The 25,699-nt window shown below is 46.1% G+C and overlaps 1 protein-coding gene across 7 annotated transcripts in view; it reads left to right on the top strand.

The window, feature by feature from the left end:
* Positions 1 to 25,699, top strand: part of LOC105028669 (RNA-binding protein Musashi homolog 2) — a 235,808-nt gene that overhangs the window by 184,395 nt on the left and 25,714 nt on the right. For 4 of the 7 annotated variants that reach the window (XM_010901561.3, XM_010901560.3, XM_010901564.3 and 1 more), the window contains exons 9-11: positions 2,569 to 2,683; positions 10,496 to 10,570; positions 25,212 to 25,274. In XM_010901561.3, the coding sequence (XP_010899863.1) occupies positions 2,569 to 2,683; positions 10,496 to 10,570; positions 25,212 to 25,274 (253 nt within the window). Of the gene's footprint in view, positions 1 to 2,568; positions 2,684 to 10,495; positions 10,571 to 25,211; positions 25,332 to 25,699 lie in introns of all 7 variants that reach the window. The other 3 variants (XM_010901558.3, XM_010901559.3, XM_020048298.2) reach the window with 1 other exon arrangement.

Below are 25,699 nucleotides of genomic sequence, written 5' to 3' on the forward strand. Positions count from 1 at the left end.
ACCCAGGCTGTTTGTATGATCGGGCTTACCGGAGCAACGGTCTGAGCCGGCGGAGGAGAAGCGTCCCGTTTTGCGCAGCAGGCCAGATGACTCGCGTGTGAATGTGAACGGAGAGAGAGGGAGCCCCTGTTGAAGCTGCGTGCTAGACAGGAAGCCAGGAGGCAGACAGACAAACAGATGGACAGGCCCAGGGCTTGGACAGGCAGTGGAGCGGACAGATTGTGCGGCGTGGTAAACAGACTCGGCCTAGCAAGGAGGAGAACAGGCCACGGACACGAAGCCGCGCCGGTCCTGTCAGCCCAGCCACTCACACCCACGCAGACTCCTGTATATTTCATAAGACCCAGGTAGATGTGTGAATGTGAGACGGCACCCCCCCCCCCCCCACCCCACACACGCGCGCACACACACACACCCCTCCTAGACCGCTCCTGGTCTGTTTACCACAGCTGCTTCTCTCAGAAGGATGGAGAAGATTGGGACGTTTGCTGTGCGCGTGCGCGTGCATTACAGAATGTTGTGGATTTGCGTGAGCCTGTGATCGACATGTCCGCGTGTGGTCTCGTGTTTTTTATATGTCTGTGCAGATTTGTCTTTAGTGAGAAGGCTTCATGCATTCTCTCAGTGGGGTTGACATAGAGCACATATACATGTGTTTGCATATACCCGTTCAAACAGTCCTCTGCCTGTTTAGACCTGTCACAACTACCTGCTGATACGCATGGCGTTGCAGAATATGTCAGTGTGAGGAGGGGAGAACAGAGGAGATGGTGGAGAGAGAGTGGAAGCAAGGGGGGTGGGAGGGGGAGAGTGAGAAGAGGAGAGAGAGAGAGGAGGAAAGAGAGAGAGAATGAGAGAGAAAGAAAGGAGAGAGAGTAGAGAGAAGGAGAGAGAGAGTGAGTGCTCCAGGTGGATTGGGCTGAGCACACAGAAACCCAGAGAGGTGGAAATGACAATTTTACCAACTTGGCCTCGGCAAGTCAGACTGCTGTCTCTCCCTATCTCTGGATCTCGACAGACTGACAAATTTGAATAAAATGACAGAAAAACAGAGGCCTTCGCTGAGTTGATGGGGGCTGTCTAAAGTGTTTGTGTGAAAGTTATGGTGGGGGATTCTTTCTCCTCCATACTGTCAGTGTTCTCCTGTATGATAAGGTGCTCTGCCAGGGTTAATGCGGAGGTAATAACATGTTAGTATAGTTACGATGCCTCTCCACTAGAGGGTGCTGATGGACAGGTGACTGTGGCGCTGGGCATAGATAGTGGCTAAGGGAGATATTTTTGAAGATTAAATGAGGACCAGATTTTTATAACTATATTGATGCACCTATTGTTCCAAAAGGAAGTTGTATATTCTGGATGTTTGGACTTTGTCTCTGTAGTAAAAACATGATTTTCCTCATATATTCAAACTCATGCTGTTTACAAAACTGGAACATGTCTTTCCTATTCTCATCATTCTAAAGTCTTCAGCTGCAGGCCTCTGCTCTCAGACATCTCTACATTTACCCTTTCTCCTGTCAAATAAATGCCTGAAAATACTTGTACATCCTAAAAAACTAATTAGGTTCAAATTATAAAGGATTTATACCTTTTCAGTCAATTGCCCATTTTCTGTCCCCCCAAAATTAATTTCCTGTTTAATTTTGGTTTGGCCCGCCTCTGGTCTAAAGGTTTTTTTTAAATAGTTACTTGTCATTTGGTAACAGTTTTCTAATAAGTTATACTTGTACTAAGTATAATGTAAATATAATTACAGTTTATCACATACCTGTGGTTTCCCAGTCACAGATTAAGCCTAGACCTGGACCAAAAAAATATAGCTCAATGGAAAATATCCATGCAATATGTATTTTCGTCCTGGACTAGGCTTACTGTTCCTGTGCCTCCTGAGTGATGGTCCCAGGAAATGGCAGGACAGAGTGGTGATTTTGTTTTTAAATAGCATCCGTAAAAGGATTCAGAAATGTTTTCCTCCTGATTTGCATACTTTTTTGGGGGTTAAAACTGATCGGTAAATATGCCCATCGTGACAACTGGTGGTGTAAAAATGGATTTATAAAATACATCTGATTGATTAACTGATTGAGAGCTCACTACTCGGCTTCATGTGCATTCTGTCAGTAGGGTAATGTTAAATAAAAACATGAAATCATTAGGTAAAATAATAAATAAAACCGGTAAGATGTAGCATATTAGAATGTGCATTTCACAGTGTGATATTTTAGCTTTAGTTTATTTTTCTTTAGTTGTTCAGAGCCCTCGTGATCTGGGTCGTAAGGGGCCTGATAGGTCAGGAGCTGATCTGGGTCGTAAGGGGCCTGAGAGGTCCGGAGCTGATCTGGGTCATAAGGGGCCTGAGAGGTCCGGAGCTGATCTGGGTCATAAGGGGCCTGAGAGGTCAGGAGCTGATATGGGTCATAAGGGGCCTGATAGGTCAGGAGCTGATCTGGGTCGTAAGGGGCCTGAGAGGTCAGGAGCTGATCTGGGTCATAATGAGTCTAAGAAATATTTTTCCCTCTGTGAGGCCGGTAGGACTAATGTTTCATGTTTTTGCTGTTTCCACAGGTAGAATGTAAGAAAGCCCAGCCCAAGGAGGTGATGTTCCCACCAGGCACGCGAGGCAGGGCCAGGGGCCTACCCTACACCATGGACGCCTTCATGCTGGGGATGGGCATGCTGAGTGAGTATGGACCAGCACTACTCCAGCACAGTCCAGCACACTACTCTGTCTCAGACGGTAACACACCCTCTAACATAAGTCTTCAATGAACCATTGTTTTTTTGGAATTGAGGGGACCCAGTGTTCTGGTGATATAGGTGGTGTCTAATCGAGGTCCTTGTTATATAGATGGAGTCTAAAGTTTCTGTTCTAGAGATGATGTCTAATGTCTCTGTCATATAGATGGAATCTAAAGTTTCTGTTCGATAGATGGAGTTGAATGTCCCTGTGATATAAATTAAATCTAATTTATCTGTGATATAAATGGAGTCTAATATCTCTGTAATGTAGATGGAGTCTTATGTTTCTGTGATATCGATAGAGTCGAATGTCTCAGTTATATAGATGGAGTCGAATGTCTCTGTTATATAGATGGAGTCTAACGTCGGTGTGATATAGATGGAGTCTAATGTCTCTGTTTTTATAGATGGAGTCGAACGTTTCTGTTGTACAGAAGATGTTGAATGTCTGTTATATAGATGGATTCAAATGTCTCTGAGATATAGATGGAGTCGAATGTCTCTGTTATATAGATGTGGTCGAATGTCTCTGAGATATAGATGGAGTCGAATGTCTCTGTTATATAGATGGAGTCGAATGTCCCTGTTATATAGATGGAGTCGAATGTCCCTGTTATATAGATGGAGTCGAATGTCTCTGTTATATAGATGGAGTCGAATGTCCCTGTTATATAGACGGAGTCGAATGTCCCTGTTATATAGACGGAGTCAAATGTCTCTGTTATATAGACGGAGTCAAATGTCTCTGTTATATAGATGGAGTCAAATGTCTCTGTTATATAGATGGAGTCAAATGTCTCTGTTATATAGATGGAGTCGAATGTCCCTGTTATATAGATGGAGTCGAATGTCTCTGTTATATAGATGTGGTCGAATGTCTCTGAGATATAGATGGAGTCGAATGTCTCTGTTATATAGATGGAGTCGAATGTCCCTGTTATATAGATGGAGTCGAATGTCCCTGTTATATAGATGGAGTCGAATGTCTCTGTTATATAGATGGAGTCGAATGTCTCTGTTATATAGATGGAGTCGAATGTCCCTGTTATATAGACGGAGTCGAATGTCCCTGTTATATAGACGGAGTCAAATGTCTCTGTTATATAGACGGAGTCGAATGTCTCTGTTATATAGATGGAGTCAAATGTCTCTGTTATATAGATGGAGTCGAATGTCTCTGTTATATAGATGGAGTTGAATGTCTCTGTTATATAGATGGAGTCGAATGTCTCTGTTATATAGATGGAGTCAAATGTCTCTGTTATATAGATGGAGTCAAATGTCTCTGTGATTAACTTGGTGGTTCTCCATAATGAGCTCATCCAAGGTGTGCCATTTCTGTGGCCACATGTGTTGTATTTTCCCGGTGCCGGTGAGTCCCAGGGGGTGCAGGGAGCAGGGCACCACATTACCAGGATAAATGAAGAGGAAAATTGGGGTAATGTCATATTATAGATTCATCGCTCCATCTGTGTGACCCCTGCAGTGGGTAATGACGGGGACACGGAGGGGTGTCATGGAGGGTCTTCATCTGTAGAGAACCAGCTGTAGCTCTACCTCTCCTCTCCTTTATCACAATTCGGCTTCCCAGCGTTCCCTGTCTCCCCGCCCTCTCCCCCGCCCTCTCCCCTTCTCCTTAACTCTTGCTCTTTCTCTCTCTGTCGTTCCTCACCTCTGTGTCGGGCAAAGGAGTGATGAGGGCATGACGTTGATATCAGACTGGTTTTACTGATTGTTTATGGTAAAACCGGCGATAGCACCCATAAGTGGTTCTGTCAGCACTGTCTAAGTAGTTCCCAGCCCAGATTTCGTCAGTTTGAACGATTGAACAAGTGCAGTGAACTTTTCAGAACTTATTACGGATCAATGCGTCACTGTGGAGGAGGGGGAAACAGGCTGCTCCGGAGGGAGAAGTGGGGCTGTGGAGGCGGCGGAGTGCTCATGTGAGAATATTAACTGCCAACTTATTTGGAGACACTCTTATCTAAATGAAATTGGAAAAAGCAGGACAGCGAAACATTCGTTTGTATAATTTGCATTTGGAAAAAACCCAAAGCCAGTCTCATTATTTAAGGAACTGTAAGGTTCTTATATGCCAAATCTAATTAAAAACCTTTCCCTGGTTCCTTTGTTTACTGCACCTAATCGAGCCATTTATCTTTATTGTGTTGTGCCCGATGTATGTTTGCTGAAATTAATATACATTTGAGCCTGGGCGAAGTATGGGCGTACCAGATGGATAATTGATTTTAAAGTGAATCAGAACTGTTCAGCCATAAAATGGGTACATTAGCATGCATATTAATAACGCAAATAAGAGGGCCTGGAAGCAAGCACCGGGCCAGATCCACTGACAGCCTTTATTTACTGAGATGGCGGGCGGCAGAGATGCTAGGTTCAACACAGCAACACGCCAGAGTAATGAGTTCTCCCCCTTCCTCTCTTCTCCTCCGCCCTCTCTGCTCTGCACCTCTCTTTGCCTTCTGTCTCCACAGCTCAGATCGTCCTAGTTAAAACCCCTCTGTGTGTTTGGGCTTTGTGCGTGCGTGATTGCATCACCACCAGTTAACAATGACATATAGCATATACTGAATGTGTCCTGTTTAAACATCTGTCTGTGTGAGTGTGTGTGTGTGTGTGTGCGCACATCGGACAGTGTGCCATTAGAGGGCGCGTGTGTGGTCTTCCTCTCTGTCGGCGGGCACGTGTCTTTATGCTCTGTATGGTCCTGGTGTCCTGAAGCCCTCCTCTATGTCCTGAGCCAGTGGGCCCAGTGTCAATAGAACAGCGTTCGCTCCGTGCCCTTTAAATACCAGCCCCTGACCCTCGCTCTCTGCCATGTACATGTGCCTCATTTAGATCTCTGCTGAGACAGTCGGCATACAGTTACCTAGCTAGCAGACTCCAGCAAGAGGCCCAAGGCAAACACAAACACACACACACACACACAGGCTGAAATATCTCAGCTATTCAGCATTACTAAACTCCATGTAGTTGGTTCAATCACAGTTTAGGTGATGGGGTTTTTCTCCCTTTATTGTCTTCTTTCTGAAGTGTCAGAAAACCATGCGTGGTCCCTTATAGTCATCACGGGGATAATGATGCCATCACTTCTCATGATATCACATCATTGCCAAAGTCACAACGGTCCACCTTTGAAACTTCTCTTTGAATTCAGAGATGTTTTCTCATCAGTGGCTAAGCTAGTCTAGCCTGTCCCATTTCATTCCTGCAGGTCAAGTCTCCCCTCATTGCCCCTGAGTCAGAGGCAGCTTCTCACTTGGTCAGGATTAAATTGAACTTTGTCATGGGCTGCAGAAGGCTGATTGGATATTTATTACTCAGACAGATGTGTTTCTTCCCCCTGGAAGTGAGGAGCTGGCCTCTCGTCTGGCCTGGTCAGATCACGTCTGGTTTGGTTTGGTATGTTATGATTTCTTCAGGTTATGGTTTGGTTTACTCTGGTTCTGTATAGTTTGGCCTGGGTGGGTCTGGTCTGTCCAGTTTTAGTCAGGATTGCTCTGGTTTGGTGCAATTTGGTCTGGGCTGGGCTGGTTTGGCCTCGGCTGATTTGCCCTGCTCTGCTCTGGTGTGATGTGGTTTGGCCCGGTTTGGTCTGGTCTAATTTGGTTTGGAGAGATGGTGTGATCAGCAAACGTACACACACTATTACAGTGTGCGTTGTGATTCTGATATGTCCTGAATTCGTCCACTTTTTTGTAATTTTATTCGGAGAGGAATCATTGTCAACAACTACAGTGGTGTGTATGGACTGATTAGGTGTAGCTGGGGAATGGCAATATAAACCCCCCGTTGACACGATCCCCTGTTTCAGATAAAAGTTTCTTGCACTAGAGCAAAGCTGTATAAAGTATGGAGGCTTTCACAGGGGAACAGTGGTTTATCAAGTTATAACTCAGTGATAACCTTATTACATAGAAGTATAGTTGCTGCGAAAAAGTCTTTTTCTGGTACAGTTTAAGGCTATCATGATGTGTGTTCTCTATTAAACAGAGATTATCAGAGTGCTCTCCAGATACAGTGTATGCTTCTGGCTAGAGGGAATTCCTTTTTACTGGCTCGTTTAGTCAAAGCTTTGTCTGGAGATGAGAACAGCTTTTTATGGGAACATATACATGTACATACATACATGTAAATGAACAGTAGATGACACCAGATACAGTCTGTAAAAGGAACCATATGTATTTATGACACCAGATACAGTCTGTGAAGCACAGTATGTATTAATGACACCAGATACAGTCTGTAAAGGAACCATATGTATTTATGACACCAGATACAGTCTGTGAAGCACAGTATGTATTAATGACACCAGATACAGTCTGTAAAGGAACCATATGTATTTATGACACCAGATACAGTCTGTGAAGCACAGTATGTATTAATGACACCAGATACAGTCTGTAAAGGAACCGTATGTATTTATGACACCAGATACAGTCTGTAAAGGAACCGTATGTATTTATGACACCAGATACAGTCTGTAAAGGAACCGTATGTATTTATGACACCAGATACAGTCTGTGAAGCACAATATGTATTAATGACACCAGATACAGGCTGTTAAGGAACAGTAGATGACACCAGATACAGTCTGTAAAGGAACCATATGTATTTGGGACACCAGATACAGTCTGTGAAGCACAGTATGTATTAATGACACCAGATACAGTCTGTAAAGGAACCATATGTATTTGGGACACCAGATACAGTCTGTGAAGCACAGTATGTATTAATGACACCAGATACAGTCTGTAAAGGAACTGTGTGTTCATGACACCAGATACAGTCTGTAAAGGAACTGTGTATTCATGACACCAGATACAGTCTGTATTCATGACACTAGATACAGTCTGTAAAGGAACAGTGTGTATTCATGACACCAGACACAGCCTGTAAAGTAACAGTGTGTATTTAGGACACCAGATACAGTCTGTGAAGCACAGTATATATTAATGACACTAGATACAGTCAGTAAAGGGACAGTGTATGACACGAGATACAGCCTGTAAAGGAACAGTTTGTATTCATGACACCTGATACAGCCTGTAAAGGAACAGTGTGTATTCATGACACTAGATACAGTCTGTAAAGGAACAGTGTGTATTCATGACACCAGACACAGCCTGTAAAGTAACAGTGTGTATTTAGGACACCAGATACAGTCTGTGAAGCACAGTATATATTAATGACACTAGATACAGTCAGTAAAGGGACAGTGTATGACACGAGATACAGCCTGTAAAGGAACAGTTTGTATTCATGACACCTGATACAGCCTGTAAAGGAACAGTGTGTATTCATGACACTAGATACAGTCTGTAAAGGAACAGTGTGTATTCATGACACCTGATACAGCCTGTAAAGGAACAGTGTGTATTCATGACACCTGATACAGTCTGTAAAGGAACAGTGTGTATTCATGACACCTGATACAGCCTGTAAAGGAACAGTGTGTATTCATGACACCTGATACAGCCTGTAAAGGAACAGTGTGTATTCATGACACTCCCCATGGCTCCCAACATGGAGCAGTACCATGACAGCTGCCTGTACGATTTTACCGGTCGTGTGCAATGATTTTGTACACCCCAGACTGTTTAAGGCAGTTTCTCGCAACAGTTTTTCTTTTTTATTTCCCTCGCAACCTTTTGTCGGCATAAATATGTTGGATCTGTGCTTGGGCCAACTATTTCCCAGCCTCTAGCCTAATGACCACCGGCAGAGGGGAAATGTCAATCATATTAAGCCTGGTTGAATAAAGCTGAACTTGTTCCCCCTCACCCAGCCACATATTCATCACTGGGTCGCGTTGTTGCCATGGTCACTAACATTTTCTAGACGCTGCAGCTATATTGATGACCAGAAGTTGAACCGGGGGTTAATGACTTTAAACTGGGGCTAATTACCGTTTAGTCTAAATTACACTATGGGGGCTTGGAAATACGACAACGTTGCTAAAGTAGGTTATTATTTAGTAGAAAACAACGTTGCCATCATCCTATTGTCAAATATTATTTGACAGATTGCAATGTTGTCACTACCTAGCGAAGTCAATGAAGAATAGCTCCTCTCATTAATAACTAGCTAGTTAACATTATACTGCATTTTAAATGCATGTATTAACATGGAAATCACATCAAAAGGTTTTGCTAACAAATATTTGTAATCTTTACAGAACTGTGTTTTCAAGCATTAGTAATATCTCCCATTGAGGATACGTTGAGTAGAATGCTCAGTTAGACATCAGCCCCAAAAAGAAACTTTGTGACAAAACTGAAATCTATGCGTAGCTCTATGTTTTGTGACAAGAGTACTTTGTGTTTGGTTTGTTCATTAGTGTAATTGTTGGGGACTTATCAGTTTTAGGCTTGTACCAGCAGTTGCCTCTTTCATGTCCTTTCATAGAGCACTGCAGATTTAGTGTCATTCATTTCCAACTTAAAAAAAGATGTCAAGCTCCACTCTGGAGTAGATGTGAACATCATCAGCACACCACTCCACTTTGTTTGGTGACCACACATGAGCTGGGAAACACTGACAAAGCCATTTCAGCCACTGGATACAGCCAGGATGAAGTTAACAGCATGTTTTCATGCCAACTCTGATTGGGATTGGTTTAGTCAGCTGTTTCCCACAGATAACTTGGAGAACTGAACGCACACAAACACACACACACACACACACACACACACACACACACATATACACACAGCTCTTAAACACAACCTGAACACACACTCTGTTTCCCCAAGCTGCTGCAGTTTGAAAGCTGTCCAGATAATGAACATGGACTAGTGGTTGTATATCGCCCTGACAATTAGGGGTTGTATATTGCCTTGACAAGTTGTGGTTGTATATTGCCCTGACAACTACTGGTTGTATATCGCCCTGACAACTAGTGGTTGTATTGCGCCCTGACAGCACAGGAACAATAAATCAGCTTCCTTTAACTTTGTCTTGTTGGATGGCAGGTTCTGCTTCAGCTTAACTGTCTCTTTTGTGTGTGTTCTGTTTGTGTGTGTGTGTCTGTGTAAGTGTTGTTGTTTCTCTCTTTACTTGAAGGTATGGTTACTTTCACCTGTCCTTGTGTCCGTTTTTTCAGCTAGTAACTGTCTAGCTGACATCCAGCTAATCTTCCCATTTTATGAAATGCACTAACTTTGAGAAATGCAAAGGAATGAACAGGCCCAGAAAACCGTGTGAGCCTCGTCATCAATAAAACATTCTGTGTCAGCAGTGGTAGCAAGCAAAAACCACAACAGACGGCAAATGAATTCCCAAATGACACACGCAGTCATTTCAGAGCTGTATGTTTATTTACAAATATGTTATTATGATTTTACTGTGCATATCACACGACAGTGCAGCCCATGATAGAGATACTTACAGTACATCATCCCAGCCAATTTGAATATTGATATGCTGTTTTTCCGTAGAGCCTCATCAGTCATCGTGTGGCTGGCGGAACAGGGACGGCACACAGTCTGTTTCCACGCCAAGCCACCATGGCACGTCCTGATGTATGGGCTTCCCTGGTAGATTGGTTGATTGATTTGATCAACGTTGTTTTGGGACATGAAAAGTAGGAACTTCTGGAGCCATGGGATCACACATGAAAGGGTCATGCAAAGTTTCAATCAAACTTGTCGCCGCTGCTCTCGTCTCTCTCTCTCGGCCTTCACGCTGACATCCAACCCTGTAACTCGTTCTCCTACCTTTTCTTTTCAAGGTTACCCTAACATTGTGGCGACATACGGCCGGGGATACACTGGATTCGCCCCAAGCTACAGCTACCAGTTCCCTGGTAAGTCCCCTGCTCTTCACATGTCTGTCTTAGAGCCCTGCTCAGCTCACCTTCATCCAGCACGCGCGCACACACGCGCACCTACACACACACACACACACACACCTCATACACAAACAAACACTCACCAGATAAGCTGGGGAGTGAGTGATAAGTGTGTTACGTGTCTTGATTTGGGAACCAGCCTGTTGAAAGCTGCACTACGTGGTGTAAATAGCTTACTCTTTTTAGCCCACGTCTGAACGCCACCGTGACCAAACGGCTAAAATGGAGAAGGGATTTTCAAGCCCTCAGCCTCTCTACCAATGTATGCAAATCCATCTGTCTGGAGACAGAAAAATTTCCGACATTGTACACATGGTCACACTGAGTTAGATTGGAATATTTATTTATATCTGGCATGATATGCATCAAAAACGGAACAGACTCATCTCGTCTGAAATGAGTGAAAAAAAGCGTTGAGTTGGAGCCGGGTGGGTCCCAGTTGATAAGCCCAAATGGAGCCCGTGCCGTGTGAAGGTGAGCAGCTGTACCTGCATCCTCTGCTGGGGGGGTGGGGGGGGGGGGGTGGGGGGGTGGACGACTCTGGCCAGGGAGATGTGGCGCTGTGATACAGCACGCCTCGGGCAGGCATCCTGTTGATTTCATGCTTTATTTAAACACTTTACACAGAGTCTGTTTGCCGTGCCAGACATCAGTCCTGCCACTGATAAGGCAGAATGGGAAATGTCTGACAGCAGCTCAGATCTCTGTAATGGGTTTTTGAAATAGGGACAGGGGTGGGGACACGGGGGACGAGCGGGGACACAGGTGATACCACCCTGGGGTCAGACATAATCATTTGGCGGAGGTGTCTGGGCTGAGAGCTGAAGGAGGAAGAAGAGAAGAGGAGGAGGAGGAAGATAGAGAGAAGCCAGGAAACGATAGATTATTCATCTCTTTGTAGAAGGATCCTACCAACATGAAAGATGTTCATTCAGGAGAAGGGCTGGATGGAAGTGTTCAGTTTTTCTTCGCCACCACCTCCATCTCTGTCTGTATAAAAGACCAATGCAACTCTGTTTATCTGTTGCTAACAGTAGTGTCTATTCGCTGTTTGCATTCGTTACAGAAGCTTTCACAAGGACATCTTACCTTCACATAATTCAGAAACATCTGGCCCTAGAGACGTGACGTGAAGCACATCCTGTATGTTGTACAGTACAGTATATGACACATTTCAGTTCGACCAGTGTTTCACTGCAGGAGGTTGGCCTTGTAAAACTTTATTTAAAAAACATTGTAAAGCTGTGCAGTTGTCCAGCTATTACAGCCCGTAGCGTAGTTTAATGGAGGCCAGTCTCCAGGCTTTTGACAGAGATAATTGGAGCTTTTATTCAAACTCTGTGTTAAACGCTCTATCCGCAGGCCAAGTATTGATCACGCTGCCTTCCCATCCACGCAGAGATGGGAAATGCAGTTTATTTTAGAATGAAGGGGTGCTCACTGGAGGATTTCACTCTCTACACTGTAAGTGCGCCCAAAACAGATGAATAAACACTAGAATGAATAAATGAAGGGGGTTGGATGTGTGGATGGATAGAAGGATGATCAGTGTGGGGTGAATTGGCAGGCGCTAGAGAAGCCGTGGTGTGACTAAGCCCTGACAAGGGGATTGAAACATCAGCAGTCGGTTTATTTCCCCCTCTTACATACAAAACCTAATGTCAGCCAGCACGCATGGGGCAAACGCTGACGATACTTTCATTATACAGACACACAAACAAACACACACACTTACGCACACTGCATATTTGCCAGATGGGCAACCTCACCTTTTCTTACTGCCACAAACCCTGTCCTCTTCTCCCACAAGAACTTCCTCCCCCTAGACCTCCCCACATTTCCCTCCAGCCTCCCCCTGCCTTCTCCCGCAAGAACTTCCTCCCCCTAGACCTCCCCACATTTCCCTCCAGCCTCCCCCTGCCTTCTCCCGCAAGAACTTCCTCCCCCTAGACCTCCCCACATTTCCCTCCAGCCTCCCCCTGCCTTCTCCCGCAAGAACTTCCTCCCCCTAGACCTCCCCACGTTTCCCTCCAGCCTCCCCCTGCCTTCTCCCGCAAGAACTTCCTCCCCCTAGACCTCCCCACGTTTCCCTCCAGCCTCCCTCTGCCTTCTCCCACAAGTCCCCCTGCTTCTCACCTCCCTCTGAGCAACCCCTACTTAGTGGACTATTAGACTGCCATTAGGCTCCTGACAGGCTGTCATTATGGGACACTGGAGAGGTACCAATAAAGACGAAAGCAGCGAGCCATGGGCAAACCCGTCTCCATAGACATGGCACTCTCCTCCAACAGGGCCCACTGATGTTACAGGGCTTGTGGATGTAGAATCAGGTGGATGTAGAATCAGGTGGATGTAGAATCGGGTGGATGTAGAATCAGGTGGATGTACAAACAGGTGGATGTAGACACAGGTGGATGTAGAGACAGGTGGATGTAGCCAATCCCCCGAGGCTTTCCTTGTAAAACAATCCTCTCCTCTTGCCCCCCAACTCCATCATACTATATTCATTCCTCTCCCAGTCTGCTCCCCACCCCCCCCCCCCACCTCGCTGGCTGTCTCTCGTACTGTTCGTAACCTTGTTGTGAACATGGAAGGTGAAAACAACATTTTCTCGGCCCTTGTAGTTTCCAGGGATTTGCAGTAATCTTGGTTGCTTGGGAGGTTAAAAATTGACTTTGGTCAAGGGAGTGAAGCTCATTTTGTTTTGAAGCACCCACTGTAAGTCAGTGCTGGGGGTCAGGGGGGGGGGGGGTCGGGATGAGGGGAGCGTCGTTCAAACAGCTGCACATAAGCCACTGCCACTCTTTGGTCTAATATCTGTGTTGGTTCTGGATTGAGGAATGAGTTATGGTGTACTTTTATTCATGTTTGGTCAGTATTTGATGGACTGGCTTGGTCCAGGTGGCTTTGTGCCTTGGGCTGGTATTTGACCTTCTGACTGTGAAGCTCCTCCACTGTAATGTCAGGATCCAGCATAACATGTGAATGATTCGCTGGAAAAGGGGACCTGGCATAATGGAAGACCTATCACTTCAGGTCCGGTAAGTCTGCTTGTCGGCTTTACCTTGCTCTCGTAGAAACCGCATACGGTTTCCCTGACACCTACAGTATCTCACATTTACTTTTTGTAAATATTTGAGTATATCTGTTCATGTGACGACACTGAAGAAATGACACTTTGCTACAATGTAAAGTAGTGAGTGTATAGCTTGTATAACAGTGTCAATTTGCTGTCCCCTCAAAATAACTCAACACGCAGCCATTAATTTCTAATCCACTGGCAACAAAAGTGAGTACACCCTGTTAGAAATCGGCCGTTTTGTTTAGTGGTTGTAATAATTAGCATACCCGTTTGTCAAGGGAAATTAAATTATTTATTGCAGCATTAGAGTCTTGTTCATGAGGTTACGGACCTGGTCTTCCTTACACAACCTCAATCTCATCTCAGTCAGTCTCTTCTCACTGTAATGTTGGTTACAAGCTGATATTAATATACATTGAAGGGTGTGTCTACCTAGCAAAGATCAGGTTTCCAAGACAGTAACCCCCATGCCAAATGACCATCGTAAACATTCCTTTGGTCATTAGAGCACAACCTACAGAGAGATAATCTAAACAGAGAGGTTTCTGTTCTCATTATCTAGGCACATTCACCTACAATGAAACGTACATTCACATTGTAATTGTTAATGCTCAGATTCCACAACCCCAAAGTGAAAATGGTTCCAGTAATCCATGTCCTTAATCTGCTTGTCTTCAGCAAACTGTTTGCGGGCTTTCTTGTGCATCATCTTTAGAAGAGGTTTCCTTCTGGGACAACAGCCATGCAGACCAATTTGATGCAGTGTGTGGCGTATGGTCAGAGCACTGACAGGCTGACCCCCCACCCCTTCAACCTCTGCAGCAATGCTGGCAGCACTCATACGTCTATTTCCCAAAGACAACCTATGGATATGACGCTGAGCATGTGCACTCAACTTCTTTGGTCGACCATGGCGAGGCCTGTTCTGAGTGGAACCTGTCCTGTTAAACCGCTGTATGGTCTTGGCCACCGTGCTGCAACTCTGTTTCAGGGTCTTGGCAATCTTCTTATAGCCTAGGCCATCTTTATGTAGAGCAACAATTATTTTTTTCAGATCCTCAGAGAGTTCTTTGCCATGAGGTTCCATGTTGAACTTCCAGTGACCAGTATGAGGGAGTGTGAAAGCAATAACACCAAATTTTTCACACCTGAGACCTTGTAACACTAACGAGTCACATGACACCGGCGAGGGAAAATGGCTAATTGGGCCCAATTTGGACATTTTCTCTTAGGGGTGTACTCACTTTTGTTGCCAGCGGTTTAATGGCTGTGTGTTGTGTTATTTTGAGTGGACAGCAAATTTACCCTGTTATACAAGCTGTACACTCACTACTTTACATTGCAGCAAAGTGTCATTTCTTTAGTGTTGTCAAATGAAAAGATATAATCAAATATTTACAAAAATTTGAGGGGTATACTCACTTCTGTGAGATAGTGTATATAATGGCTGCAGGTACACAGGTTTTTCTCCGATCTCTCTGAGGTGTTTGGAGGAACGGTTTGTGGCTGACAATATGGCTTTTGCTGTGTGTTTCCTGGGCTTGTCCCCACATCCTGCTGTTGTCACATGTATCAGCCGTGTCAGCCCTGTCCAGCGCCAGATAAGAGGACTAGGCAGCGCGGTACGCCACCGTACCATCCGTTCCTCTCAGTACCTCCACCCCGCCAATCTCTCTCACCCTCCACAACCTCCACACACAAAGCCAGTCACTCAAGAGCCCAGAGCACTCCCTCATTTTGATGTGACAGAAAGTGATGTTTCCAAAGGCCTAAATCAGGAGCGAGCGTCTCTCTGTGGCACTGTAACCACCCAGCAAGGAATACAGATCCCCAGAAACCTCCAGCAAAGACCAGAGAAACGGCGAGCCGATGGCGACCACAGGTCACAGGGTCAGAGGTGAGAGTCTCTGTTGCCCCAGAGGCCGTTGCGTCACCTCCCCCAAACCCGAACCTTCATCTTTTCGGGCGAGGAGGAAATAGCCGTCCTGGTCTTTCTGTGTTGTATTTGGGCACGCCGAAGCGCTGCAATGTCATTATGGAAATAAGCCATCTGGAAGGAGTGTTTGGGAATGCAAAGCTGGCACAAGTTATTGTTTTCTTACATAGACGTCTCCCCCATTTCCGAGATGAAGACTCTTCCGGCTTTCATTTCAGCGAGGCTGCCGTTTGAAGTCCGGATGTGTTTCGATGTAAACACAGCCGTGTATACAAACACATGCATAAAGATGCGGCGCGTCAAGGTCACTGAAATGTTAAAGATGGGGGATGCAGCGGCCTCACTCCTCCTTCATGCAAACATGGAAGCGCGACACAAACACAGACAGGGCCACGGTCACAGCGCGGAATAAAGACACAGTCATTTAACATTTCCATCAAACAAGGCCCCGGCGCGCGGTGACGAGTGACACGGGATAAACGCACCTGCACTCAGGATGAATTAGAGTGTGTGTGTGTGTGTGGGGAAGGCGTTGGGCGGGGGCGTGGACCTCTGATCAAGGCGAGTGCTCCCAGGGGAAGGAAGGGAAAGTAGGGGTCTATGTGACAGCAGATGGGCCACCTGATGCCACCCTGACTGGATCGAATTGAAAAGGCCTGTCCCTTAACCCAGCCATCCACCGGTCACACTCTAAAAGGGCACTTCGTTGTAACCCCGGCAGCCTGATTCCAGATCAGCTCCGTGGCTCTACCGCGCCGGTGCGCTCTCCGTAAACCCGGCCTACAGTCAGAGCCCTCTGCAGTGTGCTGATGGCCGCCCTCGCCGGAACTCTGTCTGCAGAGCCTCTCAGTGCCTGACATGTAATGGAACCCCACCGCGCGTGTGCACGTGCGCGCGTGTCGGGTGCCGCGGTGTTCTGGTGTTTCTGTACTTGGCTAATGCACGGTGACAGACAGGCCGTGTGGCTGGCCCGGCCCAGTGCCTGTGGGACCTGCTACATTCATCAGCCTCCAGGTCCAGGTCCTGAGTGGGAGTCGTAGACGGCGGCGGCCCTCCATTGAGCCTCGCGTCCCGGTGTCTGCTGAGGCCAACGTGAGCTACCCTGACAGAGGCGGACGGAGGAGGACGTGTTGCTGATGATGCCCCACTAGACAGCACCAGAACCTGTGCTGTTCCGCCTCTGGCTCTGTACCGGGAAAAAGAGGAGAGGAGTGGATGAGAGCAACGTGGCGGCGTTATAGAACAAGTCTCTTGTGTTATTGTAAAAAAAAAGCTCTCCGGCTCGGACCTCCTCTCCCAGCCCGTGGCTCACCGTGTCATTATTAAGACCACTGTTTCGCCCTGTCTTGAACAGCAGTAAAGCTGTAACTGTATATCATAACCCGGTTTAAGCAGGGGTGTGTGTGTGTATGTGTGTAGCAGGGCCCTCAGCACACTGGGACACACACAGGCACAGGCGGCTTTCATTCCATAGAAATAGACAGCCCTGAGCTTTGAGTTGTGTTGATAATCTGACAGTTTAATGTCTCTCATCTTTGCTTAGCTCCTACCGTTTGCACCGCCACGATTCAGTACAAAGAGGACCATTAAAACACAGAACGTAATAAGGCTGTTTGCTTAGACTTTAATGGTGGGGGGATGGTGGCCTGGTCTAATTAATATCAGTGCCCCGGGGTAACCACATGTGCTAGCAGAGCGCTGTCCTGTAGACACACACTTTGTCTTTCTGCACTTCCTCTGGGTTGTGTGTTTTACGGTCTGATTGTAGATCAGACTGGGATGTTACCTACAGAGGCTGTGTGTCCTGGCCCGGATTTCCCTACTTACCCGAGACCAGCTTCATACCAATGAGGCACGGCCGTGCCAGGTTTATGATGTAACGGACTGTCCGTGACGTCTCCATCCTCTTGATAATCTCAGGTCGGCTGCAGACGGCTGATCTTTGTCTGGGCTGACCATTATTTATTCAGTCAGACAGAGTGTTCCGGCTGCTCCAGTGCCCCCAGACACCGTCGGCACAATCCTTCTCAAAGTCTTTGAAAGTTTAATGGTATGTGTGAACGTCTCTCGCCATGATGAGTAGGTCACCCTCGTAAACTGTAGGCGCTATAACACGTGTAAGTCACCCTCATAAACTATGGCCATTATAAGACGCTTGAGAGTCCGAAACGAAGGCCGCTCTAAGAGGTGTAAGTCACCCTCATAAACAATGCTTGCTTTAAACTGTGTATGTCAACCTCACAAATGATGTCTGCTTTAAAAAGCATATGTCACCCTCAGGATATCAGGTGTGATACTGAGGTCAACTGGTAATTTAAACACAGATGTGTGATACTAACCTCAGTGGGTAGCGTGTTTACAGAGGTGTGATTCTTAGTTTTGCTGGTACAGCCTGTTTACAGAGGTTTGATTATTTGTTGTGCTGGTACAGTGTTTTCACAGAGATGTGATAATTACTTTTGCTGGTACAGCCTGTTTACAGAGGTATGATAATTTGTTTTGCTGGTACAGCCTGTTTACAGAGTTGTGATTATTTGTTTTGCTGGTACAGTGTTTTCACAGAGATGTGATAATTACTTTTGCTGGTACAGCCTGTTTACAGAGGTATGATAATTTGTTTTGCTGGTACAGCGTGTTCACAGAGATGTGATAATTACTTTAGCTGGTACAGCCTGTTTACAGAGGTTTGATTATTTGTTGTGCTGGTACAGCCTGTTTACAGAGTTGTGATTATTTGTTTTGCTGGTACAGCGTGTTCACAGAGATGTGATAATTACTTTAGCTGGTACAGCCTGTTTACAGAGGTTTGATTATTTGTTGTGCTGGTACAGCCTGTTTACAGAGTTGTGATTATTTGTTTTGCTGGTACAGTGTGTTCACAGAGATGTGATAATTACTTTTGCTGGTACAGCCTGTTTACAGAGTTGTGATTATTTGTTTTGCTGGTACAGCGTGTTCACAGAGATGTGATAATTACTTTAGCTGGTACAGCCTGTTTACAGAGGTTTGATTATTTGTTGTGCTGGTACAGCCTGTTTACAGAGTTGTGATTATTTGTTTTGCTGGTACAGCGTGTTCACAGAGATGTGATAATTACTTTTGCTGGTACAGCCTGTTTACAGAGGTTTGATTATTTGTTTTGCTGGTACAGCCTGTTTACAGAGGTTTGATTATTTGTTTTGCTGGTACAGCGTGTTCACAGAGATGTGATAATTACTTTTACTGGTACAGCGTGTTTACAGAGGAGTGATAATTACTTTTACTGGTACAGCGTGTTTACAGAGGTGTGGTAATATGATGGGCTTGTTCACCGTGTTTACAGAGGTCTGATAATAACTTACACATGGCAGCTCTCTAACCTTTGGTGGACCTACATTTGTTAGGGTCGCAGTGTTACAGCGTTGTGGCAGGTTGACGACGGCACATACAGTTCATGAGGAAAGCCTCCTCCTCAGCTACAGTAGCTAGCTGCTCATCGATGCTCTGCTCCCTGAAGGAGAGGGGAGAAGGATGTGAGGAAGGTGGGATTTTTCCAAATCTCTCTGTTTTCTCCTCTCATCACTGTGTTCAATGGTGTATGAAACATGTGCAATTACCAGTGTAAAGCCTGGCTTTTCTGGGCTCTGCTTGTTCTTCCTATTTCTGTAAATGACTTTCCATCACCCAGATCAAAACCCATAAAGTCGTCATAACAAAAGATCAGTGCGACAACTGGTTTCGTTCCAAACAAAAGCCCTCCACTGACACACAAGTGTCATTCACACTCACAAGGGTGCTCGCAAAAACAGTCACACGCACGTCCAAAAACCCAGTCTTTTAAAGGCATAGATACTTTAGTGTATTCTCGCAGACACGCGTTAGTATATGATCCTCTAATGTGCGGGAGGACTCAGTGAGGGGATGTTTTCCTTGACTCAGAGGAATTAACAGTGAATGCATTCAAAGGAGAGGTGAGGAGCTAGTGTACACACACTCAGTTCATGTAAAACCCACCTGGTTTTCTGCACCTCATCTGTTATTTGTGCCTTTGATACGAGTGGCAAACAGCCTTTCCCAAAACAACAAAAGATTAGACTTGGTGCTGAAGGATGACAACAATGGGCCACTTGTCAGTCTGGAGATGAAAAGATGGCATCTGTTTTCTTCTCTCTTGTTTGCAGTTTATTTTTCTTTTCTTTTTTTGCCATTCCTATTGGCTTTTTTCAAAGGTGGCTGTGAAAGGAAGTGGAGGGGGAGTCAGATTTTCCCCAATGTCCCCCTCCCTTCTCCCCCCTTCTCCTTCCCCCTCGGTCCTCACTATGTACTCCTCCCTCCCTCCCTCTATCCCCTCCTCCCCCCTCCCTCTTGTCCTCAGTGAGGCCTTATTGAGGTGACCTCTTTCAGAGCTCCATGCTTTTTACTGTGGGCTATGACAGACGTATCCTCTTGTATAGCAGGCTAACCCCCGATACAGATAACTTCATGTCCCGCTATCTCACACACACACACACAGAGGACCTGGGGCCGGCAGTGGAAGCAGAGTTCACAGATCGGAGGGGTATCCAGACAAGCCTATGAAATGTCAAACTAAAGCAGCGTCTTTTGACAGAAGCCCTCCGACGCTACATTCCACGTCTGCTTGGCCATTCTTTGCATGAGCCATGCATTTGGAGCGGAGGAGGCCATTGGTGATTTGTCGTCATTGCCTGGTTCGCTGCAGCTTCGCGGCCGGACAACGATGCAGAGGACACCTACATCGGGCCAGCTGCTGTCACAGGACGCCGCTGTGACCTTACCGCGAGGCGCTCGCTGCAGCACTCCATCGCCGTGGTGATAGCGTCATGGTCACGTGCCCCACTGGCTCCTGGGAAAGAAGGGGCACGGGGATGAAGAGAAAAAGGGAGACGGATGGGAAACGGAGGGGAACTAAATGGCGTCACACAGCTACAGTGGAAGAGACAGCTGCACTGTTAAGGCGAATGGAAGGAGGTTACTGTTGCTGTGAATGACCTGTCTTAAAGGAAGGGTTTGTTGTTCCTTAAAGGGGATTAACACCCGTTTACTTTAACTATTCATCCCTTTTTTAATGAGAAAAAGCGTTCCGGGGGTTTCGTTACATGATGGCAATGAAGGCTATGCGGTTCTGAATTAGGGGGAGTCGTTAAAGAGAGGTATACTGCAGTGTTGCTGAGAGTCTAATCAGTACTTCTGTTGAATATGGGCTTCGCTTTGTTGTTGAAGTGGAGCGAAATGCTTATGAACTCAGCCAAGGCAGGGTGGAGGAGACAAGAGAGTGGAGCGCTTAGGACAGGTCCCCAGATGCCCCCCTTGGGCCCCGAGTCCATAAACAGATGTGTCCTTGTCCTCGGTCCCCACCAAGAGAGCGCAGCCACTCAAGTGGCAAAGCAGGGCCAAACAATAGTGAAAAATTGAAAGCTAAATATTGGCTTTATCTCCTCAGTAATAAAAGGGCCATGAAATTGATTTAATGCTGCAGCGCCTCTCTTGGGCGACTTCTTACCGCCTGAACACAAAACAATGAGCCGCAGCGATCTATTAATTAACCCACCTAATCCTGCAAAGTTAATCTCTCTCCACAACTTTGCCCGCCACTAACTTTGAAGCCACTGGGTCTTCTGGGGGCGACATGACAATGGCAAGGAGGGGAAGATACAGTACTTAGGAAGGAGAGAGAGAGAGAGAGAGAGGGAGGGGAAGATACAGTACTTAGGAAGGAGAGAGAGAGAGAGAGAGAGAGAGAGAGAGAAAAGAGGTTTGACTTCAGCAAAGGGCTCTTCTGCATGGCAACAGCACGGCTGGCGTTTGTGGGGAGGTAGGGGTGTGTGACCGTGATTAGCATAACATCCAAGCTGATTTGTGTTTTTCTGAAGAGATTAAAGAGAGGTGTAGAATATCAGAAGTGCTGTTTGAATCAGGGCTGTCGCAAACTTGAGGGGAATTGGGACTGATTGTGAAAAACGTCCTGTCTTGCTGTAGGTCAGTCGGTCTGTTTTGGGTCTTGTGTGGAATGGTCACTGCCTCCGCAAATGGTCCTTTACCAGCCAGGCTCTTCCTGTCACTAGCACTGAATAATTTTGCTACATTTTCCTGAATGCCAAGGTCTTCCGGAAATCCTGCTTAATTCTAAGATTTCAACTGAGATCCGGGAATGTTTCTGACATTTTTCAACCTCGCCCCTCATACACTCCCCTGTTTGAGTTATGAGCTATATTTTCATTGGAATGGCAGCTTGTTTTGGCCCACCTTACGGTCTCAGCAGGAAGGCACCTCACACCAACGCTTTCGTTCATGCTCACATTGTGTCTGCAGAGGTGTGAATTACCTCATTCTCAGCAGGGCACTGAAAACCAATGTGTTTTTCTCCTCCACTGCAGTTCCTTAGACCCCGCTCTCGTGCCTCCCCATCATCAGGCTTTGTGCGAGCCCCTCTGGGCAGAACTGCAGGGTGACGCTGGCCCAGAAAATCAGTCACACCTTCGTGGTCTTCTCACCTCAACGGCAACGGAAAAACACTCCCCGACTTCCTCTGGAGAGGACTCAACACTTCCTGTGTGTCTGTTCAACTGTTAGCCAGCGCGACACACACAGATCCCGAACAGACAGAATACAGAACCAGAGAGACGACAAAAAGTGAACACAGAACCCAAAACGGAACACATCCAGAGAGAACACACACAACCCAAGGGGGGACAAAACTGCACTTCCTGCTTCAAAAAAAAATCACGACCACATCTCTCTGGCTGGCCAGACAGCTGGCTGGTTGGTGTATAGGTAGGGCGGTGGATGGATGACTTCTAGGATAGCAGGATGGTTGGATGGTTGATCAGCTGGATGGCAGGCAGGCTGGGGTCAATTTGAAGATTGAATTTTCTCATTAGCGGTGCGTTCCTGTCGGATAATGTGGGCTGTTTGATTATGCAGAAGGGTATTAGGGCCAGGGTGAAGTCAGGCCTAATCTGGCCTAATAGCATGCTGTTCCTCTATGTGAGAAAGGTAAGAGATAGGAGAGTGGAAGGGAAGAGAGGACATGAGATGAGAGGAGTACAGGAGAAGAGAGGCGAAGACAGGAGAGCAAATGAGAGGGAGAGAGAGGAGATGAGAGGACTGGCAAAGAGAGGAGAAGAGGACAGGACAGGAGAGGAGAGAACAATAGGGAAGCCATTGGCGGGAGGTGTATGAAGTCTTCTACTGTAAATGTACAATGTAATGGTATTTGTTGAAATGTAAGAGCACTGTATCATTCAATAGTTGGATGTGCTTTACTATTCAGGGCGTTTGACCACCATATTTACATATTAACATATTAAAAGCTGGGAAAACGTGGACGTGAGCACGTCAATCAGAAAGACCGATGACTGATGACGATGCCGGAGACGCTCTGGAGTGGCAGATCTCCCAGATCGATGCTGGTGCCCCTCCGGAGTAAAGACATCCTCTCCCTACATGACGACACTCCATGGGAAAATGCCAACATGGGGCTGAGAGCCGTGTTCACCCTACTGCTAACTCAATTAAGATGCATGAAAAACTAGGACCCGATCGAAACGATAGTGAGCGTTTCAAGGCGTCCTAATTATTTCATTTGAGTAAATGATTGTGCTGGCCCCCTTGTCAGTTTATCGGCAGTGTGACCGGACCAGCCCCCAACCCAGCACAGCGTGTGTGTCCTCATAATTAGGCTAGTGAAAGCTCAGCGTGAAGGAGAGGACCACATGCCAACCGAAACCCTTTAACAAGACTGTGTGTGTGTGTGTATTTATGTGTGTGAGACATACAGTACAATGCCTATAGGCTCTGTGCACCAGCGTAGTGACGAACTTCCGCTTTTGTCTAGAAGTCGGCATTGCATTTTCCGGTTTACTTACTAATACTCATCCGCATTAGTAAACACCTAAACTCACAACAAGATGAGTGATGCTGTTGTACGGAAAAAAAGAAATATAATGTATGTGACTCATTTAAGTTTCAAGGTACAAGTGGGGCATCATTTTAATCAGGATAATTTCCTTTTTTTAATAAAATATGGCTTGCGCCATACAATGACTTCAAACGCTAGACTAGAAATAGTCAGAAAAGGCGTTTTTTTTATATACTTCCACGTAACGCAGGTTTAAGCGAAATTAATACCATATAGGACCAGATGTTTACTTCCTATGCCAGTTGTTATTTTTCTGTTTCGTTGTGAAATGATGTTACAGGAGTAAAATAAAAGAGGAGACCTGTTTTGGTGCTTTTTTGAGGCTATGGAATTTTAAGCTTCATTCAGGTTAGAAGAGGCTGAACGAAGGTTCGTTTCAATTCACTTGCTATGGGGACGCGCTAGTGTTCCAGCTCAGCCAGTGTTCTAGGGTGAATTTTTATGCGTTCTATTGTCCTGCCTAATACTACACTAAAAAGGAATACGTCGCTAACTAGCTTAGCCCGTAGCCGGCCGGCACACCACAGTAAACTACTTACCCTCGTAGTTGTGCAGATAACTCGATACGTAGAGTTTGAATCCCTTGTTCCGCTTGCTTGTTGGAGCAGGGGACCAGGCATCAACAATTCGATGGACATCACTAATGCTTATTTTAGGAAGGTCTTGGAGACATCTAGTAAAAACTGAAATATTGGGCGACGCGGGTGATCGCCTTAAGTAAACCGGAAAATGATATGCCGACATCTGGCTAAAGCGGAAGTTCGTCCATACGCTTGTGCACAGAGCCTATTCATACCAATTCACATATGTATCTCTTTATCTACCTGTCACTTTCTCAACCCGTCTCTCTGTCTCCCTGCCCCTCTCTCTAACTGCCTCTGTGTCTACCTCTGTCTCTGTCTGCCTGTCTATCTGTCTATCTCTCTCTTTCTCCATGTAAATATTAGGGCTTTGTCAGATTCCAGAGTATGTTGCTAGAACACTGTGGTGATGTCCTTTGGTAAAGGCTCTGGTGTTTATTTGCTGGATCTGGGCTACGTGTCTCTTGGCTCTACTAGCTGGGTCTGGGCTACGTGTCTCTGGGCTCTACTAGCTAGGTCTGGGCTACATGAATCTGGACTCTATTAGCTGTGTCTCGTTTATGTGTCTCTGGGTTAGACTGGCTGGGTCTAGGCAACATGTCTCTGGGCTCTAATTGCTGGGTCTGGATGATGTGCCTGTGCCCAACTAGCCGGGTATAGGTGATTTATCTATGGGCTCAAATAGCTGGGTCTAGGTGATTTGTCTCTGGGCTCAACTAACTGGGTCTAGGTGAATTGTCTCTAGACTCTAATATTTGGGTCTCGATGATGTGCCTGGGCTCAGCTAGTTGGGTCTAGGGGATTTGTCTCTGGGCTCTACTGGCTGGGTCTAGGTGATTTGTCTCTGGGTTCAACTAGCTGGGTCTAGGTGATTTGTCTCTGGGCACAACAAGCTGGGTCTATGTGATTTGTCTCTAGGCTCTAATAGCTGTGTCTGGATGATGTGCCTGGGCTCAACTAGTTGGGTCTAGGTGATTTGTCTCGGGCTCTGCTAGCTTGGTCTGGTCGACGTGTTTCTGGGCTCTACTAGCCAGGTCTGGCAAGACAGTGTGTGATGTTTGCCCTCTATGTGCCTCCAGGATTCCCGGCGACGGCGTATGGTCCGGTGGCGGCGGCAGCGGTGGCGGCAGCGCGTGGCTCAGGTAGGGAGGCCCGTGGAAGAGGCGGCTACATGGCGTACCCACAGAACGCAGGGCCAGGTAAACTCTGCTCTGTCCTCGTTCTGTGTGGCTGCCGCTGTCTCAGCTTCTCTCTCGCTGCTCTGCTTCTCCTCAGCAAACTGACAGACACACGCTTTATCTAGTCCAGACGCACTCTAACAACATTTGGACTGCAGAAAGACATCTCCTCAAATCCTTAGTATAAAATAATTGTTCAAAATACTTTTTTAGCCCATAAAGTATCTTGATCAGTGTCGAACAAAAGATGAAATATTCACTGAATTTGACTTTTGTATAATTCTGCATTGGTGATGTGCTGTGAGTTATCTGCTTTAGTTATCAGTGACACTGCTCCTCCTGCCTGTGATATATCCACTCACTGTTGATTGATTTAGCTTACACTGTTT

The sequence above is a fragment of the Esox lucius genome, chromosome 7, assembly GCF_011004845.1.
Source record: "Esox lucius isolate fEsoLuc1 chromosome 7, fEsoLuc1.pri, whole genome shotgun sequence".
Taxonomy (NCBI): domain Eukaryota; kingdom Metazoa; phylum Chordata; class Actinopteri; order Esociformes; family Esocidae; genus Esox; species Esox lucius.